At 43.5% G+C, this 20,772-nt stretch overlaps 1 protein-coding gene across 8 annotated transcripts in view; it reads left to right on the top strand.

Annotated features, from left to right (window-relative positions):
• The window catches only part of SEMA6B (semaphorin 6B), a 974,413-nt gene that overhangs the window by 803,688 nt on the left and 149,953 nt on the right, over positions 1 to 20,772 (top strand). For 4 of the 8 annotated variants that reach the window (XM_056572027.1, XM_056572018.1, XM_056572011.1 and 1 more), the window contains one exon: positions 4,420 to 5,768. The exons of 3 other annotated variants lie outside the window; for them this stretch is intronic. In XM_056572027.1, the coding sequence (XP_056428002.1) occupies positions 4,420 to 5,507 (1,088 nt within the window). In that variant the 3' untranslated portion in view covers positions 5,508 to 5,768. Of the gene's footprint in view, positions 1 to 4,419; positions 5,769 to 8,879; positions 9,872 to 20,772 lie in introns of those variants that run through there. One more of the 8 variants, XM_056572049.1, reaches the window with a different exon arrangement.

Raw genomic sequence — 20,772 nt, 5'->3', positions numbered from 1 at the left:
TTGTTTTTACTAACTGTACGAACAGAGAAAAGCAATCACCGATTTCTTGATGATCCAAGCGGATAGGGGTACTCCTCTGTGTAACTTCAATGTGAACCAGTGGCAGCTCATACTTGACACCTGCCGTTTGCTCAGGCCCTTTGAGGAAGCCACATTATTAGTAAGTCACCAGGATTACGGGATGAATGACGTCGTTCCACTGCTTCATTTCTTACAACACGTGTTGGAAACGATGGCTGGTCAGGGCACTGGAGACGTGGCGCCTACATCTTACAGCCACATGAGCCCTGTGTGGGCTGATCTGGAGGAGGAGGGGGAGGGGCACAGTGGAGCACAGTTTCGGTTTTGCCAAATGGGTGGTTTTTCTAGTAATCTGACAGGAGTGGAGGAGCAGCAAGAGGAGCTAGAGGGTTATGAGGAAGGCGAAACAGAGGACCCAGACACACCGTGGCCCTATGTAGTGGAGATGGAGGCAGGGAATCCCTCCGAGTCACTTGCACAAATGGCACGATGCATGCTCAGCAGCAGGATGACTTCTGGATGTCCACCTTATTGGACCCTCACTACCGCTACAAAATAGGGGCCTTTTTTACACCCACTGAGAGGGAGGACAAAGTGACCTACTATTGGCGCCATAGTCCATCCTCTCGCAGGTCTGAATTGGGGCCCCCCCTGTGCTCACCTTCCACTGGCATGGCTGCTGGGGAGGGGTGGGGTGGCAGGAGCAGCACCAGCTCCATCAGCAGCAGCCTTGGTCTACAGTCGCTGATGAGTAGCTTTCTTCACCCGCATAGTGAAGCAACTCATCAGCATCAGGTAGACCTGGAGTAGGACCTGAATCAGCAGGAGTGGCATACCTTGACATGCCCATGCCAACACACCTTGAAGATCTGCTGGACTTCTGGGCAGCCAAACTTGATTTGTGGCCTCAACTAGCAAAGTTTGCCCTGGAAAAGCTGTCCTGCCCAGCCAGTAGTGTGGCATCAGAGTGGGTGTTTAGTGCAGCAGGGGCCATAGTCACCCCAAGGAGAACTCGTCTGTCCACGAAAAATGTGGAAAGACTGACCTCTGTGAAGATGAATCAGGCATGGATCAGCCAGGATTTCCACCCACCAATGCCTGATGCTTCAGAGTAGATTGACTATGGTGCAGCACCAACACTTCACAAATATGGATAGTGCCAAACAGATTTTAGGTGCTGCTCCCCAGTTACAAACATTCCTCCGCATCAGACCTTTTTTCCCCCACCTTCATTGCCCGGTACCGGTATTGCCACCCACCGCCCCACTCTATGACCGGGTCACTTTCAGGACTCCTGATGCTGCTGCTGCCACCTCCAGGCTGTGCCATTCAGCCACTATATGGTTTCCTCATGCTGCCACAAACTTCAGACTGTGCCATTCAGTCACTATATGGTCTCCTCATGCTTCAGCCAACTCCAGGCTGTGCCATTCAGCCACTATTCTCATGCTTCAGCCAGCTCCAGGCTGTGGCATTCAGCCACTATATGGTCTCCTCATGTTTCAGCCACCTCCAGGCTGTGCAATTCAGATAGTATATGGTCTCCTCATGCTTCAGCAAGCTCTAGGCTGTTCCATTCAGCCACTATATGGTCACTTCCCATGCTTCAGCCACCTCCAGGCTGTGCCATTCAGACACTATATGGTCTCCTCATGCTTCAGCCAACTCCAGGCTGTGCCATTCAGCCACTATTTGGTCTCTTCTCATGCTTCAGCTACCTCCAGGCTGTGGCATTCAGCCACCATATGGTCTCCTCATGCTTTAGCCACCTCCAGACTGTGCCATTCAGACACTATATGGTCTCCTCATACTGATGCCACCTCCAGGCTCGTTCATTGTGGTGCCATGTGACACGTGACTCCTTGTTAGATTTGATCCTTTGTACCCACACGCTGGGGCCTGGGTCACTAAAACTTGGGAGTTAAAATTTCAATTTAAAAATCCTCAATTTCAATTTAAAAATCCTCAATTTCAATTTAAAATTTTTTAATTTAAAAATCTTAAATTTCAATGGTCTCCTCATGCTTCTGCCAACTCCAGGCTGTGCCATTCAGCCACTATATGGTCTCCTCATCTGTCAGCCACCTCTAGGCTGTGCCATTCAGCCACTGTATGGTCTCCTCATGATTCAGCCACCTCCAGGCTGTGTCATTCAGACAATATATGGTTTACTGATGCTGCTGACACTAACTACCATAAATTTTCAGTTTAAATTAAAAAATTAATCATTTAATCTTAGAGATTGTGAATCCTTAGTGTCTACTCTTGCTGCTGCCAGCTCCAGGCTGTGTCATTCATGTGTCATTATATGGTCTCCTCATGCTGCCAACACCTCCACACTGTGTCATTTAGCCACTATATGGTCTCCTCATGCTGCCAACACCTCCATGCTGTGTCATTCAGCCACTATATGGTCTCCTTATCCTTCAGCCACCTCCAGGCTGTGCCATTCAGCCACTATATGGTCTCCTCATGCTGTCAACAGCTCCAAGCTGTGTCATTCAGCCACTATATGGTCTCCATGCAGATTGTGACCCTGTCTTCACATCTTTAAAACAACATAACTGGAACCTTGGATACAGTAAGGAACACAGTGGGATTCCACCAACCCCTGAACAGCACAAGAGAATAATGTCATTCAGCCACTATATGGTCTCCTCATGCTGCCAACACCTCCACGCTGTGTCATTTAGCCACTATATGGTCTCCTCATGCTGCCAACAACTCCACGCTGTGTCATTCAGCCATTATATGGTCTCCTCATACTGATGCCACCTCCAGGCTCTGTCATTGATGCCGCTCTACAGCAGTGATTCTAATAGCGATGCCTGTAATCTGCATGTCATACTGAACAACAGTATTATTTCACTACCCCAGCACACTCATATGCGTATTAGAACAAAGCAAAGTGTTCTACACCCCTATTGAGGCTGTCTGTAGGCCAGAAATAGTTGTTTTTAATATAGATTCGCCAAGAATAAATTTGACCTGAAACAAATTTTTTCGGAAAATTCGCCAAATCAGCCAAATCTAATTTTTCAAAACTTCGCTCATCTCTAATTATGTTAATTGGATTTGAAGGAGATATCTCATGGATAAAAATGTATCCCCTATATACAGGGGGGCCGAGTGCTGGGGCCCCTACGATCTCCTGTATGGAGCGATGTGTCAAGCCCCCTCCAGCTCTATGGGAGAGCCGTTTAGCTATCTTCAGGATTCTGGATGTGGGATCTGGGTTGCCTGGCAGGGCTAACCAGATGTCCGGGAGAAAATTCCAACTTTTGGGCTTGGTAGGCGCTCGCCCGAAGATGACACTGAGTTAGTGTAGTTTTTGATGCTTTATTCCGTGCAAAACAATGTGTTTCGAGATGGGCACCCCTCTTAAACCTGCCGAAAAAGGGTGCCTCCTCGAAACGCGTTGTTTTGCACGGAATAAAGCATCACAAACTCTACACTGACTCAGTGTCATCTTCGGGCGAGCGGCTACCGAGCCCAAAAGTCGGAATTTTCTCCCGGACTTCTGGTTAGCCCTGCCTGGCAACCCAGATCCCACATCCAGAATCCTGTTCCAGCCCGCTCGCTGAGCGGGACCGACGGCCGGCTGCCTCCCGACACACATACTCAAAGCGTTCAACAGTGTTGTGCCTGCCAGCACAACAAAAAAAGGCGAGCAACATTCCACTCCCCTTCTCCCTTTTCACCTATCCCTACATAATTCACCATTGGAGTGCCATCTCTGTTCTTTTTCACCCCATTCTGTTTAGCTATCTTCAGCTCTCCCATAGAGATATATGGAGGGGTCATGTCGTGACACGCTGCTCCAGGTTAGAGAACTGGGGCTCCATACAGGAGTTCGCGGGGGACCGCAGCACTCGGACCCCCCCCCTCCCCCCTCCCACAATCTAAAACTGATCCTCTATAGCCATGAGACTATTTCTTTAATTTTTTTATATTATTTTACTATTTTGGAGCCATTTTTTTTACATTTGAGGTCATTTTTTTTATTTTAGGAACAATTTTATTTACCCTTGGTCATTTAGACTATACATTACAATACTTGTGACAATGAAACACTGACAGGCAGCCTATTAGGCCCCGGCTGCCAAGGAAACCTATATCGGCAACCTATATCTACATGGCAGGGTAAAATTATATCTTCATGGCAGGGCTTACAAGAGGAAACCCAACCCAACACCTCCCCCCCCCCCCCCCCCCCCATTAAACCACTTAGGCTGTGCCACTTTTTCTGTGTGGTTGCTGAGACATCTGACTTTTGTTCTTGTACATGAATTACATCTCAATAGATGTGTTGTGCCTGATGGTGATAATGAATTGGAGTGATGCTTTACAAATTTATGATTGTTCTCTCAAGTAATATTTCATACTTTTGTACAACAGGTTTATTTACACAAAGCTTCACAGAAACTAGAAGTGTTGAAGTATCTGTCAACATGCTGATTGTTTCCACAGTGGCGGCATTTGTTGTGGGCGCTGTTTTGTCAGGTCTAGGAGTTTGCTTGTTAAGCTCTCAACAGAGCAAAAAACTAAAGTGCAGACAAAAGGAGAAAGACAATAGCCTCATACAGAATAAGTCTGTTAAAAGTGTAAGCAGAAGTAGAGACTTAGGCCATGCAGATTGTGACCCTGTCTTCACATCTTTAAAACAACATAACTGGAACCTTGGACACAGTAAGGAACACAGTGGGATTCCACCAACCCCTGAACAGACACCCGAACAGCACAAGAGAATAATTGATTCCCAAGAATACATCAATTACTCATTGCGAGATTCATCAGCCAGCTTATTGCACCAAGACATGCATCTGTCATCTTCTAATTTACACACTGAAAGTCAATATGAATCCCAGGACCCACACTTTTTCCGCACCAACAAAGAGGACTCCCACTATGCACCATTAAATAAGGAAGATTCTCACTATTTACCTCTTAAAGAAGATGAGTCTCAGTATTTATCACAACATGAAGAAACTGTTAGAATGTTAAATCATCACGAAGAAGAAGATACTTGTTACTTTTCCCCTAATGTGAAAGAGTCTTGCACTCTTCCTGTACCTGTGGATGAGCATCAATATTTAGCTCAAAACAGTAGCAGCCCAAACTTTCTGTCCAAATGCATACAGGAATATTTAGCTCCTCACGGAGAGAAAACACAATATCACTCGTCACTAGGACCTGAGTCTCATTATATGCATTCAGCATTACCCTGCCTTTGTTCAGGCAGAAGACACAGACACATAGCTTCTGCTTCTACAAGTGAGAATTTTTGTCAAAGACCGTATCGAGGCAGTACACCCCAGTTATCCTCACATTTGAGGAGAGACCTGACTTTTAACTGGGAGGAAACCTGGAAAAGGCCCACTGATGCAATGTTCATTTATCCTCGAACATCACAGAGCTTAACTCCTGGCTCAGACTTCAAAATAATGTTGCAATATGGAATGCCACATACTTCGAAATCTCAGTAATATAATCTAAAAGCATATAACACATTGACTATTATACTTCTATTTCAAGTATGGAGAGGCCACAAAAATATAAGCTTTATTAGTGGTGGGCTAAAAGCAGAACGAAAAGCAAAAGTAAAGTAGGTGTTAAAAGTCTTTCTGTGAACTCCATCCAAATCTTTAAATGAAGTCTCCAGTGCCTGCTCTTTTGAAGCTTTGGAAATACAAACTAAGGCTTCTTACACATTATATAGTTCCTCCGGTTTAAAGACCCGTTATAATGTCCCGTTATGAAAACCCTTAAAAACGGCCATTACAAAATCCCATTAAAGTCTATGGGATTTTTACATTATCCGTTTTAACCCATCATAGCCCGTTATGAATAACGGACGTTATTTTGTTACGATAGAAAAATAGTGCATGCACTATTTTTCTCCCGTCACCAAATAACGTCCGTTATTCACAACGAGCTGTGATGAGTTAAAACTGATAATGTAAAAATCCCATAGACTTTTATGGGATTTTGAAATGGCCATATGGGATTTTGTAATGGTTGTTTTTAAGGGTTTTCATAACGAAACATTATAACAGGTCTTTAAAACGGAGGAACTTTATAGTATGAAAGCAGCCTAAGCTGCTGTAGAAAAATATTGCACCTAGGCATTGTATAAACTGAGTACTAGCTTATCAAATTTCATTGAAGGTGCTGTTAAAAGAGCATTTATATTAATGGAAAGCCTGTGTTCCCTCATCAGTCAAGCACAATATGTACAGATTAATATTTTATTAACAATTTTTTTTTAAATGTATTATGTTGATAAGTTCAGAGTAGTAAATAATTAATGCATGGGCGTGTGAATTAGGAATAGGGTCAATGGGGGAGATTCATCAAAACCTGTGCAGAGGAAGAGTTGTCAGATAGCTTCTTTCATTTTTCAGAGGCCTTGTAAAAAAATGAATGAAGCAATCTAATTGGTTATTATGGGCAACTGGGCAACTTTTTCTCTGCACAGGTTTTGATAAATCTCCCCAAATGTGTTGTTATAAGTGACAGGAAAGCTTATTGAGCACTCCTCTACTTTTCAGGAATTCATTACCTGAGCCATACATCAAATCATTAATTCCCTGGTTATATGACTGTTCTAGTAAAAATGACAGTATTATCTCACATGAGTGAGTATGTACCTCAAATTTTTGTAAATATTTTATTATATCTTTTCATGGGACAACACTGAAGAAGTTAAACTCTGCAACAATGTATAGTAAGCGCACAGCCTGTGTAACAGTGTTTAATTTTCCTTTTCCCTCAAAATAACTTAATACACAGTCATTAATGTCTAAACCTTGGCGAAAAAAGTGATTACACCCAAACTGGGTCCAATTGTGTGACCACCATTTTTTTTTTCAGCACTTCCTTATGCTTCCCTATGCTCATGCTTCCAGCACTCAAATCCTGTTCTACTCTTTTATGATTACATCATGGAGACCTTGCATTCCATCACCTTCCGTTAGAGTGGTTTGGGTTTGTTATCATGTTGGAATACAGCCCTGGGACTCACTTTACGAAGGGAGGAGATCATGCTCTGCTTCAGTATGTCAAAGTTCATGTTGGCATTCATGATTCCCTCAATGAACAGTAGCTCTCTAGTGCCGCACTCATGCAGCCCCAAAACATGACACTCCCACCACCAGGCAAGGCAGTGGCATTGCTAGGGGGGTGCGGACCACACGGGGTGACACCTGCAAATGGGGTCACACCACCAAGTGGGAAGTAATCCCACCATGGTGTCACCCCATCCAGTCTTCACTGCCTCTATACAACAGTGTTTCCTCCCAGGCAGTGTGCATCCAGTTGTTGCAAAACTACAACTCCCAACATTATCAGACAGCTTTTTCCTGCTTGGAAAACACTGCTGTACACTGAGCTAGCTTGTAGGAATAAAAAAAAAGAGACTGATACCGTCGCCTCGTGTATTGGTGACCCATGAGCCTTGTGGATGGCGGCTCACCTTAAAGCAGAGTATTTTAAGCCTCTCACCCTAGCGATAATGGGGTACAAAAATTCCTGGAGTCAGTGCTCAGCCTTCTGGGGTGCAGGATTAGGCAAATTGTTCCCTGATGCCAAGATAACAAGAACCGGAAAAAGGACCCTTGTAGAATGGCGCTGTGGACTTCCAGGTGAGAATAAGCGTAGACCAAAGTAATGGTATAAGGATTCTCAGCAGAACCATTTATTGTAATAAAATAAAAAGGAGATGACGTGTTTCGGGAGGAGCCCTCCCTTCCTCAGATCAGAATACAGTGTAATGAACAGTAGCCCACATAAATAGTGTAAAAGGGTGCCAAGTACAAAGGGGGCCTGGCTAAAATGACATCCTAACATTCAAAAACTTTCAGACAGTAAAATACATTCATTTCCAAACAATATTTGTTAAATTACAAAGTATATAAAAAGAGTCTCTAGTTTCATTAGAACAATACATAAAACACATCAATATTTCCTGAAGAATATTTGTGGATCTAGCGCAGGACCGGAAGCGCCCGCCGGCCTGTTCTTCACAACCGCGGGGATTGTAGGAGCGTCCCGTCATCAGGTTGCCAGGGATGCGTTGCTAATGCACGTGACCACACTTCGGCCACTCACGCGGGACCTGAATCGGCTTGCTGAAAACAGTGAGCTCTGTATCAGCAGCTCAGTGAGGCACTGACAGCCGCTGACAGGGATATGATCAGTGCCACTGTTCTACAGTTAAGCACACAATAAGCAGGTATAGTACCGCTAAATTGGCAAATAATAGGAGGTAAGTAATGGGGGTCACCCAGTTGAGAGGCTGCAGGGAATCAGGTCATGGAGCACATATATTAGATGTATAAGAATGCGCAAAAGGGATAATTTAATGAGCGGTGTGCCCAATATACCTTATGTACTGGAAAGGATAAGAGCAGTACATCTATTAAGAAAAACATATATATTTATTTAAGTTAAACTCTGCAACAATGTAAAGTAGTAAGCGCACAGCCTGTATAACAGTGTTTAATTTTCCTGTTCCCTCAAAATAACTCAACACACAGTCATTAATATCTAAACCTTGGCAAAAAAAAAAGTGATTACACCCCCAAGTGGAAATGTCCAAACTGGGCCTAATTGTGTGACCACCATTTTTTTTCAGCACTTCCTTATGCTTGATCAATAGTACTAACGTATAATGTACTACACTGAGAACAGACAACACATATGAGACTATGCAGGAGGGCTTCAATGGGCGATGTAACCAATATATATACTACATATATATATATATATATATATATATATCATACAGTGTGAGTAGGAATGAAAGACGTCACTCACCGGGATGCAGTATCGTAATTTCTTTATTTTCATCCGTGCAGGAACAGAGGGTATACACGGACGATCTTCTAGGGATGCAGCTAGTCAGCCATGAACTGGGTTACAGCTGTTGCACGTGCGTCAACACGCTTCGTCAGACCCTACCTGTTCCGTTTCACGTCACCATTATAAGGACCTCCTCTTGATGACGTGTCCGGAACAGGTGTACATTCATCAAAAATACTGAAAAGACAGGTATAATTTAACAAAATACTTAAAAACATTGCTGACACCTAAAAACTGATTAGTCCTAAATTAGCCGCAGCATTTAGTTTAATAATCCATTTAGCTTCGATTTGAAGTAGTGATTTTCCTTTATCCATAGTTTCTTTGACATCTTCCAGACCCTAAAAGAGCGGATTATTACAGTTTCCTTTGTGTATTGAATTCATGTGCTCAATAAAGCGTGGGGCACCATTTTTAGAACAAACTGAATATACCTGTTCTCTGAACCTTGTATTAAGAGAACATTTTATGCTCCCTATATAGAATCGGCCACATGGGCAAATTATAGTGTATACTACCCATTGGGTTCTGCATGTGATTGAATTTCTTTGCCTCCTATATTGGCAATGTTGCCCGTTTTTAAGTTCGGACACCACATGCATGATCCACATTTATGATTACCAATGGGGCCGGTTTCCGGGCAGAGAATTCCACAGTCTCACTGCTCTTACAGTAAAGAATCCCCGTCTGTGCTGGTGTAGAAGCCTTCTTTCCTCTAAACGTAGAGGATGCCCCCTTGTTATAGATACAGTCCTGGGTATAAATACATCATGGGAAAGATCTCTGTACTGCCCCCTGATATATTTATACATAGTTATTAGGTCTCCCCTAAGCCTTCTTTTTTTCTAAACTAAATAACCCTAATTCTGATAATCTTTCTGGGTACTATAGTCATCCCATTCCCCGTATTACTCTGGTTGCCCGTCTTTGAACCCTCTCCAGCTCCACTACATCTTTCTTGTACACTGGGGCCCAGTACTGTACACAGTATTCCATGTGTGGTCTGACTAGTGATTTGTACAGTGGTAGAATTATTTCCTTGTCGTGGGCATCTATGCCCCTATTGATGCACCCCATGATTTTACTAGCCTTGGCAGCAGCTGCCCGACACTGGTCACGACAGGTAAATTTACTGTTAACTAAGACTCCTAAGTCCTTTTCCATGTTAGTTGCCCCAAGTGTTCTCCCATTTAATACATAATCCCATCCCGGATTTTTCCTCCCCATGTGCATTACCTTACATTTATTAGTGTTGAACCTCATTTGCGACTTCCCAGCCCAAACCTCCAACCTATCCAGATACATTTGTAACAGTGCACTGTCCTCTATAGTGTTTACCGCTTTACAGAGTTTAGTATCATCTGCAAAGATTGTTACTTTACTATTCAACCCCTCTACAAGGTCATTAATAAATATATTAAACAGAACAGGACCCAAGACGGAGCCCTGTGGTACCCCACTAGTAACAGTCACCCAATCAGAATAAGTAACATTAATAACCACCCTCTGTTTACTATCACTGAGGCAGTTACTTACACACATTCTCCCCAGGCCTCATCCATCTCAATTTTTGCACCAACCTTTTATGAGGCACCGTATCAAATGCTTTGGAAAAATTCAGATATACAACATCCAGCAATTGCCCCTGGTCCCGTTTAGAGCTCACCTCCTCATAGAAGCTGATCAGGTTAGTTTGACAGGACCGATCCCTCATAAAGCCATGCTGAAATGGGGTCATACGTTTATTTTTATTAAGATACTCCAAAATAGCATCTCTTAGAAAACCCTCAAACAATTTACATACAATGGAGGTTAAACTAACAGGCCTATAATTCCCTGGGTCACCTTTTGTTCCCTTTTTAAACATTGGTACCACATTTGCTATGCGACAGTCTTGGGGAACAGTCCCTGTTACTATAGAGTCCCAGAATATTAAAAATGGGGGTCTGTCTATAACATTACTTAATTCCTTTAGAACACGGGGGGTGAATGCCATCTGGACCTGGTGATTTGTCTGTTTTGATTTTTTGTAGGCGGCACTGTACTTCTTCCTGGGTTAGACAGGTGACCTGTACTGGGGAGTTTACCTTATCACATTGTATTTCCCCTGGCATTTCATTTTCCTCAGTGAACACAGTGGAGAAGAATTAGTTCAATATATTTGCTTTTTCCTGATCCCTGTTTATAATTTCTTCTTCATCATTTTTTAACCCCTTAAGGACGAGGCCCTTTTTCAACTTAAGGACTGAGCCCTTTTTCGCAATTCTGACCACCGTCGCTTTACGCATTAATAACTCTAAAACGCTTTTACCGAATATTCTGTTTCTGAGTGACATATTCTACTTTATTTTGGTGGTAAATTTTCGTCGTTACTTTGCATTTTTCTAACTTTGAAGCTCTCTGCTTGTAAGGAAAATGGATATTCCAAATAAGTTTTATTTTTATTCACAAATACAATATGTCCACCATCATAAAATGGACATATTTTTACTTTTTGAAAATATTTGAGGGATTCAAAGTAGAGCAGCAATTTTCAAAAATGTCATGAAAATTGCAAAATCTAAAGGGACAGATGTTACAGAACTACAACTCCCAGCATGCCTGGGCAGTCTAGGCATGCTGAGAGTTGTAGTTTGGCAACATCTGGAGGGCTACCGTTTGGGTACTGTAATAGTGGTCTCCAAACTGTGACCCTCCAGATGTTGCAAAACTACAATTCCCAGCATGCCCAGACAGCCTTTGGCTGTCTGGGCATGTGGGAGTAGCAGTTTGGCACCCACTAGGAAGGGCAGCAGTAAATATCGCTTACTGCCCCCTTCCTTCCCCCCCCCCCCCCCACTCACCGTCATTTCCCTACCTGCGCCGTGATCTCCGCTGTCTCCAGCGACGATCGGTGGTCCCCACGCCATCTTCTGGCCAGGTACCAGCCTCCATCTTCTCCCCCCGTTCTGCCCGACATCCAGGGGTGGGCAGAACGGGGGGTTGCCATGCACTGTTCGGCGCTGCCATTGGTCAGAATCAGTTCTGACCAATGGCAGGAGTTAGGAGATCGCAGCACTGCAACCTCGCTCCTATCCCTCAGGATGATCAGGGCTGTCACTGACAGCTCCGATCATCCCTATTTTCCCAGTGATCGGGTCACCAGAGACCCGATCAGCCCGGAATAGCAGAAAATCGCATGACTAAATTGACGTGCGATTTTCTGCGATCGCCGACATGGAGGAGTCTCAGGACCCTCCTCGGCGATGTGCCGGGATGTCTGCTGAATTATTTCAGCAGGCATCCCGGTCCGGTCCCCAATCAGCTAGGGGCGGGGACCGGAATTCTCACGGGCGTATGCATACGCCCCACATCCTTAACCCCTTAAGGACCAGGCCATTTTACACCTTAGGACCAGAGCGTTTTTTACACATCTGACCACTGTCACTTTAAACATTAATAACTCTGGAATGCTTTTAGTTATCATTCTGATTCCGAGATAGTTTTTTCGTGACATATTCTACTTTAACATAGTGGTAAAATTTTGTGGTAACTTGCATCCTTTCTTGGTGAAAAATCCCTAAATTTGATGAAAAATTAGAAAATTTTGCATTTTTCTAACTTTGAGACTCTCTGCTTGTAAGGAAAATGGATATTCAAAATAATTTTTTTTTTATTCACATTTCCAATATGTCTACTTTATGTTTGCATCATAAAATGGATGTGTTTTTACTTTTGGAAGACACCAGAGGGCTTCAAAGTTCAGCAGCAATTTTACAATTTTTCACAACATTTTGAAACTCGCTTTTTTCAGGGACCAGTTCAGGTTTGAAGTGGATTTGAAGGATCTTCATATTAGAAATACCCCACAAATTACCCCATTATAAAAACTGCACCCCCCAAAGTATTCAAAATGACATTTAGTAAGTGTTTTAACCCTTTAGGTGTTTCACAGGAATAGCAGCAAAGTGAAGGAGAAAATTCACAATCTTAATTTTTTACACTCGCATGTTCTTGTAAACCCAATTTTGAATTTTTATAAGGGGTAAAAGGAGAAAATGTATACTTATATTTGTAGCCCAATTTCTCTCGAGTAAGCACATACCTCATATGTCTATGTAAATTGTTCGGCGGGCGCAGTAAAGGGTTCAGAAGCAAAGGAGCGACAAGAGGATTTTGGAGAGTACGTTTTTCAGAAATGGTTTTTGGGGGGCATGTTGCATTTAGGAACAGCAGAACAGCAAAAAAAAAAAAAACACATGGCATACCATTTTGGAAACTAGACCCCTTGGGGAACGTAACAAGGAATAAAGTGAGCCTTAATACCCCACAGGTGTTTCACGACTTTTGCATATGTAAAAAAAAAAAAAAAAAAATTTCACTAAAATGTGTGTTTCCCCCCAAATTTCACATTTTTATAAGGGTTAATAGCAGAAAATACCCCCCAAAATTTGTAACCCCATCTCTTCTGAGTATGGAGGTACCCCATAATTTGGCCTGAAGTGCACTACGGGCGAACTACAATGCTCAGAAGAGAAGGAGTCATATTTGGCTTTTTGAGAGCAAATTTTGCTCGGGGGCATGTCGCATTTAGGAAGCCCCTATGGTGCCAGAACAGCAAAAAAAAAAAAAAAACACGTGGCATACCATTTTGGACACTAGACCCCTTGAGGAACGTAACAAGGAATAAAGTGAGCCTTAATACCCCACAGGGGTTTCATGACTTTTGCATATGTAAAAAAAATATATATTTTTTTCACTAAAATGTGTGGTTCCCCCCAAATTTCACATTTTTGCAAGGGTTAATAGCAGAAAATGCCCCCCAAGAATTGTAACTCCATCTCTTCTGAGTATGGAGGTACCCCATAAGTTGACCTGAAGTGCACTACGGGCAAACTACAATGCTCAGAAGAGGAGGAGCACCATTGAGCTTTTGGAAAGAGAATTTGTTTGGAATGGTAGTCAGGGGCCAGGTGCATTTACAAAGCCCCCCGTGGTGCCAGAACAGTGGACCCCCCACATGTGACCCTATTTTGGAAACTACACCCCTCACAGAATTTAATAAGTAGTGCAGTGAGCATTTACACCCCACTGGCGTTTGACAGATCTTTGGAACAGTGGGCTGTGCAAATGGAAAATTACATTTTTCATTTTCACGGATCACTGTTCCAAAAATCTGCCAGACACCTGTGGGGCGTAAATGCTCACTGTACCCCTTATTACATTACATGAGGGGTGTAGTTTCCAAAAGTCCATTGTTCTGGTACCATGGGGGCTTTGTAAACTCATGTGGCCTTCAATTCCGGACAAATTTTCTCTTCAAAATCCCAATGGTGCTCCTTCTCTTCTGAGCATTATAGTGCACCCATAGAGCACTTTACATCCACATATGGGGTATGTTCTTACTCAGAAGAAATGGGGTTACAAATTTTGGGGGGCTTTTTTTTATTTTCCCTTGTGAAAATGAAAAATTTAGGGTGACACCAGCATTTTAGTGAAAAAAATTTTTTTTTTTTCATTTTCCCATCCAACTTTAAAGAAAATTTGTCAAACACCTGTGGGGTGTTCAGGCTCACTATACACCTTGTTACGTTCCGTGAGGGGTGTCGTTTCCAAAATGGGGTCACATGTGGGTATTTATTTTTTTGGGTTTATGTCAGAACCGCTGTAAAATCAGCCACCCCTGTGCAAATCAGCAATTTAGGCCTCAAATGTACATGGTGCGCTCTCACTCCTGAGCCTTGTTGTGCGTCCGCAGAGCATTTTACGCCCACATATGGGGTATTTCCATACTCAGGAGAAATTGCGCTACAAATTTTGGGGGTCTTTTTTCCTTTTACCTCCCGTGAAAATAAAAAGTAAAGGACAACACCAGCATGTTAGTGTAAATTTTTTTTATTTTTTACACTAACAGGCTGGTGTAGACCCCAACTTTTCTTTTTCATAAGGGGTAAAAGGAAAAAAAGCCCCCAAAATTAGTAGTGCAATATCTCCCGAGTACGGAGATACCCCATATGTGGCACTAAACTGTTTCCTTGAAATACGACAGGGCTCTGAAGTGAGAGAGCACCATGCACATTTGAGGACTAAATTAGGGATTGCAAAGGGGTGGACATAGGGGTATTCTACGTCAGTGATTCCCAAACAGGGTGCCTCCAGCTGTTGCTAAACTCCCAGCATGCCTGGACAGTGAGTGGCTGTCCGGAAATGCTGTGAGTTGTTGTTTTGCAACAGCTGGAGGCTCTGTTTTGGAAACACTGCCGTACAATACGTTTTTTATTTTTATTGGGGGGACAGTGTAAGGGGGTGTATATGTAGTGTTTTACCCTTTATTATGTGTTAGTGTAGTGTAGTGTTTTTAGGGTACGTTCACACTGGCGGAGGTTTACAGTGAATTTACCGCTAGGAGTTTGCGCTGCGTCGAAAAAGTTGGAAAACCTTCAGTTAGGTTCTGTTACCTAACTCAGTATTTTCCAACCAGTGTGCCTCCAGCTGTTGCAAAACTTCAACTCCCACCATGTACTGATCGCTGAAAGGCATGCTGGGAGATGTAGTTATGCAACAGCTGGAGGTACACAACTACAACTCCCAGCATGCAGAGACAGCTGTTTGCTGTTTAGGCATGCTGGGAGTTGCAGTTCTGCAACATCTGGAGAGCTATAGTTTGGAGACCACTGCACAGTGGTCTCCAAATTGTGGACCTCCAGATGTTGCAAAACTACAACTCCCAGCATGCCCAGACAGCAAACTGCTGTGTGGGCATGCTGGGAGTTGTAGTTTTGCAAGATCTGGAGGTGCACAGTATAGAGATCACTGTGCAGTGGTCTCAAACTGTAGACCTCCAGCTGTTGCAAAACTGCAACTCCCAGCATGCCTAAACAGCTCTCTGGGCATGCTGGGAGTTGTAGTTTTGCAACATCTGGAGGGTTACAGTTTAGAGACCACTATAGTGGTCTAAGACTGTAGCCCTCCAGATGTTGCTAAGTAACTCACCGGCTTCCGTCGGATCCAGGGAGCTGCGTCGCCGTCCTCTTCTTCGTCGCCCGCTGCCGTCGCCGATGGGTAAGTGGATCTTCGGCGCCGGTCCCTGTTGGTTTCCCCGTTCTGCCCCGCCTATTCTGGGAGGGCAGGACGGGGAAACCGAAAGTAAACCCCTTCGCCCCCCGATCTGCTATTGGTGGTCGCGTCTAGACCACCAATAGCAGAGATAGGAGGGGTGGCACCTCTGCCACCTCACTCCTATTGCTTCAAGGGGATCGTGGGTGTCTAGGACATCCGCGATCCCCTTTATTTTCCGGGTCACTATAGACCTGTATGACCCGGAATAGCCGCAAATCGCAAGTGTGAATTCACTTGCGATTTGAGGCGATCCCCGACATGGTGGGGTCTGATGACCCCCCTGGTCATTTGCGCGGGGTGCCTGCTGATAGATATCAGCAGTCATCCCCGGCCCGGCACGCGGCGGGGACCAAAATTTGCACGGGCGTACAGGTACGGCCTTGGTCCTTAAGTACCAGGGAGCAAAGGCGTACCTGTACGCCCTTGGTCCTTAAGGGGTTAAGGACTCGGGATGCAGGGCGTATGCATACGCCCGGCGTCCTGAAGAGGTTAAGGGTCCCACACTTTCATTTTTTACCTTTTTGCTATTTATATAGTTAAAGAACATTTTGGGGTTAGTTTTACTCTCTTTGGCAATGAGTCTTCCGGTCTCATTTTTGCGGCTTTTATCAGTTTTTTACATATTTTACATTTTCCTCTATAGCTTTTTAATGCCGGTTCACTGCTGTCCTGTTTTAGTATTTCAAATGCTTTTGTTTTGTCCTTTATTGCCCCTTTAATGTTTTTAATCATCCATATTGGTTTTCTTTTATTTCTGACCCTTTTATTCCCATAAGGTATATATTTATTACAGTGATAATTTAAGATATCTTTAAAAGTCTCCCATTTAGTGTCAGTATTCTTGTTTTTGAGGACAATATCCCATTTTATATTGTTAAGGGCTTCCCTGAGCTGATCAAACTTTGCCTTCCTAAAGTTCATTGTTTTTGTGGCCCCTCGAGAGATGCCCTTATTGAAGAATAAGTTATAATGTATTATATTATGATCACTATTTCCCAGGTGTCCTTTTACCTGCACATTCGTTACTCTGTCAGGTCTGTTGGTTAATATTAAGTCTAGTAGGGCGCCCCCTCTGGTCGGGCTCTGCACCATTTGGGACAGATAATTGTCTTTAGTTATAGTCAGAAACCTGTTTCCTTTATGAGATTCACAGGTCTCAGTCTCCCAGTTTATAGGATAGTTAAAGTCCCCCATTATTATCACCTCATTCTGATTTGCTGCTTTGTTTATTTGCCTCAGTAATTGATCTTCTTTCTCTTCCATTATGTTTGGTGGCTTATAACAAACCCCTATCAGAATTTTTTTTATTTTTATCTCCATATATTTCTACCCATAATGCCTCCACATATATCCTCCCATAGTGTGGCCTTCAGACTTGATTTCACATACAGACTCCTCTCCCTTTCCGTTTTGTCCGATCCTTCCTGAATAGACTATAACCCTGTATGTTGACCGCCCAGTCACAGCTATCATCCAACCAAGTCTCTGTTATACCCATTATGTCATAATTCTCCTCAGACATCAACCACTCCAGTTTGTCAGTTTTATTGGTCATACTTCATGCCCATTGAAGCCCTCCTGCACAGTCTCATATGTGTTGTCTGACCTTTGTAGTACATTATGCGTTAGTACTATTGATCTTACTATAGAAATACACGTTTTTCTTAATAGATGTACTGTTCTTATCATGTACAGTACAGAAGGTAAATTGGGCACACAGGACCATATGGCAGTAGATATCAGCTGTACACAGGATGTGTATAACAAATAAGTGATTACAGTTACATCTAGGGACTCACAATTACGACTTTTCTGATCAGCGGCGTCCCCTTTTCTTCCATGTCTGGTTCAAACCACGATGTAGATCTCTTCACATCTGCAGGACAAACATGTTAGACTCTGTATATTTCCAGACAGTGTCCTCACCTCATCTACACAATCTTCCCATCTATAGGCCCACAAACTGTAATATTGCCCTCCTTGGTGTCCTGCACAGTAAAAGGGCAGGTAGGTAGGTAGCCAGGTAAATAGGTAACCAGTTAGGTAGATCAGCAAGCTAGATATGTAGGTAGGTGACTGGCCAGGTAGGTAGGTAGTTGGCTAGCTAAGTAGTTAGGCAGCCATGTATGAAGCCAGGAATGTACATAGTTAGGTAGCCAGGTATGTAAAAAAGAACAGTAGTTGGAAAATCTTTCCCAAAAAAAGGGGGGAAATCAAACAGAGCACAGAACTCTCGGATGTGGAGAAAGGTATAACAAATTTATTGAAGTTACAGGGTGCAACACTAAAATCTTCTTCTGGTAATTACACAATGTGGGAAACACATCATAATAAAACAATACAGTGTTTGCTTCCGGGTGGATCCAACGGAACTGTAAACTGGAAGCAATGAAAGTCAGGATATCGCACAAACGTGGTGATAAATAGTATAAAGAAATTGGTGATAAAAATATCAAATATTAAAAACACCCAACAAGTACCAAAATAAAATCACAAAAGGCTATTTTGTGAGACAGTTGGAGAAAATAGATGGCTCACTGTAATTTTGTATGTATTAATGGGGGGAACATGCACAGTAAGGTAAAGGATGCTACAATGCGTGAGAACGTTAGAAGTAAAGAAATTGGCGCATGTGTCCTGGCAGAATGGACCAGATCTCCTGAGAGATGTACAACAAATATAAAGAAAATGAAGAGGTTGATGGCAAAAATGACTCAGACGATGACGTCCCTAACTTCATTAAGGCCATGAGGTGATAGCGTGTGCATTTTGCAAATCCAGAACATTTCCAACCTTTTGAGCTGTTCGAATCTGTTGCTAAGCGATGCCGGTACGAAGTAATGTGATGAAGATGGAAAGGTTGCTGTCCGGATGGATAAGGGCCAGATGCTTTTTGCACTTGAAGCATCCTTTTCTCAAGGATGTGCCAAAGGGGTCAGTCTGGCATGAATGGTATTTTTGATGTCTCTTGACCTGGCTCGGGGCCAAAATAGTCTTTAAGGATGATGCTCTCCTATAGGTGAAGCGTGGTTGACTAGGAATCACTTTTGCAAGATAAGGGTTGGTCTGTAGTATGCTATACCTTACTGCGCATGCTCCCCACATTAATACATACAACATTACGGTGGGCCTTCAGTTTTCTCCAACCGTCTCACAAAATAGCCTTTTGTGATTTAATTTTAGTATTTGTTGGGTGTTTTTATTATTTGTATTTTTATTACCAATTTGTTTATACTATTTATCACCACGTTTTTATGATATCCTGATTTTCATTGCTTCCGGTTTACGGTTGCGTTGGTTCCACCCAGAAGCAATCGCTGTATTGTTTTATTATGCTGTGTTTCCCACATTGTGTAATTGCCAAAGAGCCTGGTCCGGACTGGAAATGCTCTTTATTTTAGCGTTGCACCCTGTAACTTCAATACATTTGTTATACCTTTCTCCACATCTGAGAGTTCTGCACCCTGTTTGATGTCCTCTTTTTTTTTTTTTGAAAGATTTTCGAACTACTGTTCTTTTTTTACTTGCACCGGTCTTTTACACTAGATCACCGGAGGGACCCAGAGGCTGTGTTCTCATATTCCATACTACAGAGCCATACGGCTCTCTCCTTGTCTCTTTCAAATTTTTACCTGGTTAATCTGCATGAGGTGTGCACCATTTTTTCCTTTATTTTACTAAGATATGTAGGTAGGTAGTTAGACATCCAGATATCTAGGTAGTTAGATAGTCAGGTATTTAGGCATCCTGGTATAAAGTTAGGTAGCCAGGTAGTTAGTCAAGTAGGTAGCCAGCCAGCCCCCCCCCCCCCCCCCCCCCCTCTACCCAGTGGTGGAACCAGAGTCTAGTCTCTGGAGGGGCGATTTTGTGTAATTTGTGTTAGTGGACAGAAAATAAGGTATTGCTTACGAAAGTTACAGGTAGGTAATGTCCCCAGGAAGTAGTGGCCCCCAGGTAGGTAGTCATGCCCCCTGTAGGTAAATCCCCCGGAAAGCTGCCCCCTGTATGAAAACCCCTATGTAGGTAATAGGTAGCCCTCCTAATAGTTTGGTAGCTTGTCCCTATATTAGCTAGGCAGGAACATAGTAGATAGTCCCCCACATTAGGTATAGTTACAGGGCGTTCCCTCACCAGTAATGTAACATTTTTGTGTGTATGCAGCAGAGTTTCCACACAGTAGGTGTAGGCAGCAGAGTTCCCCCATTAAGTGTAGGCAGCAAAGTTTACCCACAGTAGGTGTAGGCAGCAGGGTTCCCCCACAGTACGTGTAGGCAGCAGGGTCCCCCAAAGTAGGTTTAGACAGCTGGGTCCCCCTACAGTAGGTGTAGGCAGCAGGGTTCCCCCACCGTAGGTGTAGGCAGCTGGGTCCTCCCCATAGTAGGTGAAGGCAGCAGGGTCCCCCCATGGTAGATGTAGTCAGCAGAGTCCCCCAACAGTAGGTGTAGGCAGCAGGTCCCCCCCCAAAGTAGGTGTAGATAGCAGGATGCCCCCCACAGTATGTGTAGGCAGCAGGATCCCCCCATATAAGAGTTTCCCCATAACTACTGTACTTTGGCGTCGCTGTGTGTATTTTCCCTGTATTGTGACGTCACTGCGCATATTAACTCTGTACAGTACAGGGATGATGGACACAGTAATGTCACAGTACAGAGATAATACACACCGTGATGTCACAGTACAGGGATTATACACAGTGAAGTCCCAGTACAGGGATTATACACCCAGTGATGTCACAGCACAGGAATAATACACACAGCGATGTCACAGTACAGGGATTATACACACAGTGAT

The sequence above is a fragment of the Hyla sarda genome, chromosome 1 (assembly GCF_029499605.1).
Source record: "Hyla sarda isolate aHylSar1 chromosome 1, aHylSar1.hap1, whole genome shotgun sequence".
Lineage (NCBI taxonomy): Eukaryota > Metazoa > Chordata > Amphibia > Anura > Hylidae > Hyla > Hyla sarda.
The sequence above is the reverse complement of the archived record's forward strand: the minus strand, read 5'-3'. Positions and strand labels throughout refer to the sequence as shown.